The following is a 3,511-nucleotide window of genomic DNA, read 5'->3' as shown; positions in this document are numbered from 1 at the left end:
CATCAGAAATTCATAGGCCATGTGTGGTGGTGTATGAGGCAACCTGGTCTACAAAGTGAGTTATAGGACAGTCAGGCTCATAAAGTGAGACCTTGCCTCAAAAAATTAAGATCAAATTAAAGGAATTCATGCAAAATATAGCAAACTAACAAAAGTTAACTTTAATATGTTTGTCTTTTCTCCTTTTGGGAATATTTTTGTAAAATTCAGGTTGGGGTATATGTGTATCTATTTTCTCTCCATTCCCAGCAGTCAGGAGCTGAAGAGAAAAAGAAAATTATCAGAGTGTGTACACACCTTCAGCTCCAGCACCCAAGAGGCAGAGGCAGAGGCAGAGGCAGAGAGGCAGAGAGGCAGAGAGGCAGAGAGGCAGAGAGGCAGAGAGGCAGAGGCAGAGGCAGAGGCAGAGGCAGAGGCAGAGGCAGAGGCAGAGGCAGAGGCAGAGGCAGAGGCAGAGGCAGAGGCAGAGGCAGAGGCAGAGGCAGAGGCAGAGGCAGGCAGATCTCTGTGAGTTAAAGACCAGCTTGGGCTACATAGTCCCAGGCAAGCCAGGGTTCTGTAGTGAGATAATTAGAACAAATGTATTGGTCAACTGGATGTACAATAGTGTTCTATCTTTTTCTCCTACTTCCTTGTGGGGTGGGCGGTGCTTTCGTTCACCCAGGGACTCTCTTCCCAAGCCAATTAGAACATTTAAGTAGACCCAGTGAAGGACCCCACTCCATTATGAGGATATGGGGCGTTGGGCCGATGTTATGCCCCCCCAATAACTTGGCCTTAGAAACGCCATTCTGCAGGAATCAGAAAAACAGGAGTTCACAGCTGTGACTAACTAGCCAGCTGGCCTTGGAAGAAAAAGATAACTATGGCCAGCCATCGGGCCTAAGATAGGGGATAATTGGGTCAGCGGCCTTGGGAGTAAGACAGTTGATATTTTATGGCGGGCCCCTGACCTTGAAGAATAAGCAGCTGGCCTGGGCAAGGCCAAGTCAGCCACACATCAAACTTCTGATAATTAAAGAACGCGACCCCAAGTTCACCCTGGCCCTCTGTAAAACAGCCAATAGGGACCCTGTAACTATGCTTCTCGCTTCTGTAACCGCGCCTCTGCCCCTGAAATCCCATAAAAAGTCCCCTTTGCCCTCGGTAGGCGCGCAAGTCCTCCGAGAGACTTGGCCCCAGGTACCTGTGCATCTAATAAAGCCTCTTGCTGTTTGCATCTGATCTGTGGTTTCGGTGTGTTTCCCGGGTCTGGGGTCTCTCCCTGAGGGAAGATCTCCCCTGGGGGTCTTTCATTTGGTGGCCCGTACGGGGATTGAGACCCCTCCCTGGGACCACCGACCCACCATCAGGAGGTAAGCCGGCCGGCCTTGGTTTATGTCATCCCTGTCCAGTCTGAGTGTTGTCTGTTTGCCTGAGTGTTGAATGTTGTTTGTTTGTCTCTGCGCCTGCGCCTGATAATCTGTCTGTGTCAGTGGATCTGAAAGAGGGGGCCGACGGGCCTGGACTTCGCCACTGAACCCTGGGAGACGTCCCAGGGGAATCTGGAACCCTGGAAGACGTTCCACGGGAATCTGTAGTGCCCTCTGGGGCACGGTTTTTTGGGGCCACTCACGTATCTGAGGGATACATTGTGCTGGTTGGAGAAGAGGGGGTTGGACCCTCGCAGTCTCCTTCTGAGGTTTTGCTTTCGGTTTGGAACCGAAGCCGCGCAGCGCGTGTTAGTGTTATTTGTATTGGTTTGTTGTTCCTTGTTTTCTGTTTAACCGTTCTCCTCCTAGAAACAACCATGGGACAGACTGTCACCACCCCCTTGAGCCTCACGCTTAAACACTGGTCAGACGTAAAGATACGAGCCAACAACGAAGGAGTCGTAATCAAGAAGAAAAAATGGATCACTCTTTGCGAGGCCGATTGGGTTAAAATGAATGTAGGATGGCCTCGTCAGGGAACCTTTAACCTCAGTCTTATTTCACAGGTGGAGGGAAAAGTTTTTGCTTCCAGTCCCCATGGCCACCCGGACCAGGTCCCATACATTGCCATGTGGAGACTCCTGACAACAGAACCTCCCCCGTGGGTTAAGCCATTTCTCTTCCCCTCGGCCCCCCAGCAGCAGCAGCGCTCGCCGAATCCCGGGGCCGAGGAAGCCAGATCGGCGGATCCCTCCCACTCCCTGTTCCTCCCTAACCCCACACCAACAAGTCTTTTCCTCTCCCCGTAGGCCGCTGCTCCGGTGAGCGCGCGGGCAGGTGCGCAGGCAGGTGCGGGAGATGGGAACGCGCAGGCGGGTGCGCAGGCGACTATGGGATGTGGGAACGTGCAGGCGGGAGCGCAGGCGGCCGCAGGTTATGGTGCCGGCGCTCAGGCGGGGCCGGGGATGGGATCGGCGGGAGACTGCTCCCCGACCGGCTCTGGGACGACTGGGGAGCCCCGATTTGGGGAAGGGGGCTCAGGAGGGACGGCGCCACTCATGAGCGCCAAACCACTGCTCCCTCCCGCCTCTCCTTCCTCCTCCCTTTACCCTGTTCTCCCACGAAAGGATTCCCCTAAGGCTCCCGTCCTCCCCCCGGACCCCAATTCACCTCTTATTGACCTCCTCACAGAGGACCCACCACCATACCCAGGGAATCGGGCACCGGAGGGACCGGTGGCCCCTGCAATGGCACCGGAGGGACCGACGGCCCCCCCGGAGGCGCCTGAACAGCCTCCAAGGAGAGAGAGGGAAGATGAGATTCCGGCTCCCTCCCCAATTGCCGGTCGCCTACGAGGAAAGTGCGACAAGCCAGCCAAGGAGTCCAGAGCCTTTCCCCTTAGGGAAGGTCCTAACCACCAGCTCCAATACTGGCCGTTCTCAGCCTCTGATCTCTACAACTGGAAACAACATAACCCCCCTTTCTCTAAGGACCCTGTTGCCTTGACTAACCTGACTGAGTCCATTTTAGTGACCCACAAGCCCACTTGGGAAGATTGTCAGCAGTTACTGCAGACCCTCCTGACGGTAGAGGAAAAGCAGCGGGTCTTCCTGGAGGCTCGGAAGCGGGTTCCAGGAGACGATGGAAGACCCACCCAATTGTCTAATATCATTGACGCAGCCTTTCCCCTCACCCGCCCGAACTGGGACTTCGAGACCCCGGAAGGTAGGGAGCACCTACGTCTCTATCGCCAGTTGCTCTTGGCGGGTCTCCGAGGGGCGGCTAGACGCCCTACCAATCTGGCCCAGGTTAGAAATGTAACCCAGGGAAAGGAGGAAACGCCGGCAGCGTTCTTAGAAAGACTTAGAGAGGCATACAGAATGTATACCCCGTACGATCCAGAAGATCCAGGACAGGCGCCGGGTGTCATACTGTCTTTCATCTATCAGTCAAGTCCAGATATAAGGGCCAAGTTACAGAGACTAGAAGGATTGCATTCACTCAGTTTGTCAGATTTATTGAGAGAGGCAGAAAAAGTGTTTAATAAGAGAGAAACTCCTGAAGAGCGGGAAGAGAGATTATGGCAGAGGCAGGAATAG

The 3,511-nt window shown here is 54.3% G+C and overlaps 1 protein-coding gene across 1 annotated transcript; it reads left to right on the top strand.

The window, feature by feature from the left end:
- The first annotated feature begins 2,287 nt into the window (after positions 1 to 2,287).
- On the top strand, positions 2,288 to 3,511 carry LOC143267449 (uncharacterized). The gene has a single exon (XM_076545458.1). The coding sequence runs from the start codon at positions 2,303 to 2,305 to the stop codon at positions 3,509 to 3,511; it is 1,209 nt and encodes a 402-aa protein (XP_076401573.1). The 5' UTR covers positions 2,288 to 2,302.

This window comes from Peromyscus maniculatus, chromosome 9 (assembly GCF_049852395.1).
Source record: "Peromyscus maniculatus bairdii isolate BWxNUB_F1_BW_parent chromosome 9, HU_Pman_BW_mat_3.1, whole genome shotgun sequence".
Taxonomy (NCBI): Eukaryota; Metazoa; Chordata; class Mammalia; order Rodentia; family Cricetidae; genus Peromyscus; species Peromyscus maniculatus.
The sequence above is the reverse complement of the archived record's forward strand: the minus strand, read 5'-3'. Positions and strand labels throughout refer to the sequence as shown.

Bases quoted from the DNA above. Each gene is read 5' to 3' on its own strand.
- LOC143267449 (XM_076545458.1), top strand. From the start codon at position 2,303: ATGGGATGTGGGAACGTGCAGGCGGGAGCGCAGGCGGCCGCAGGTTAT.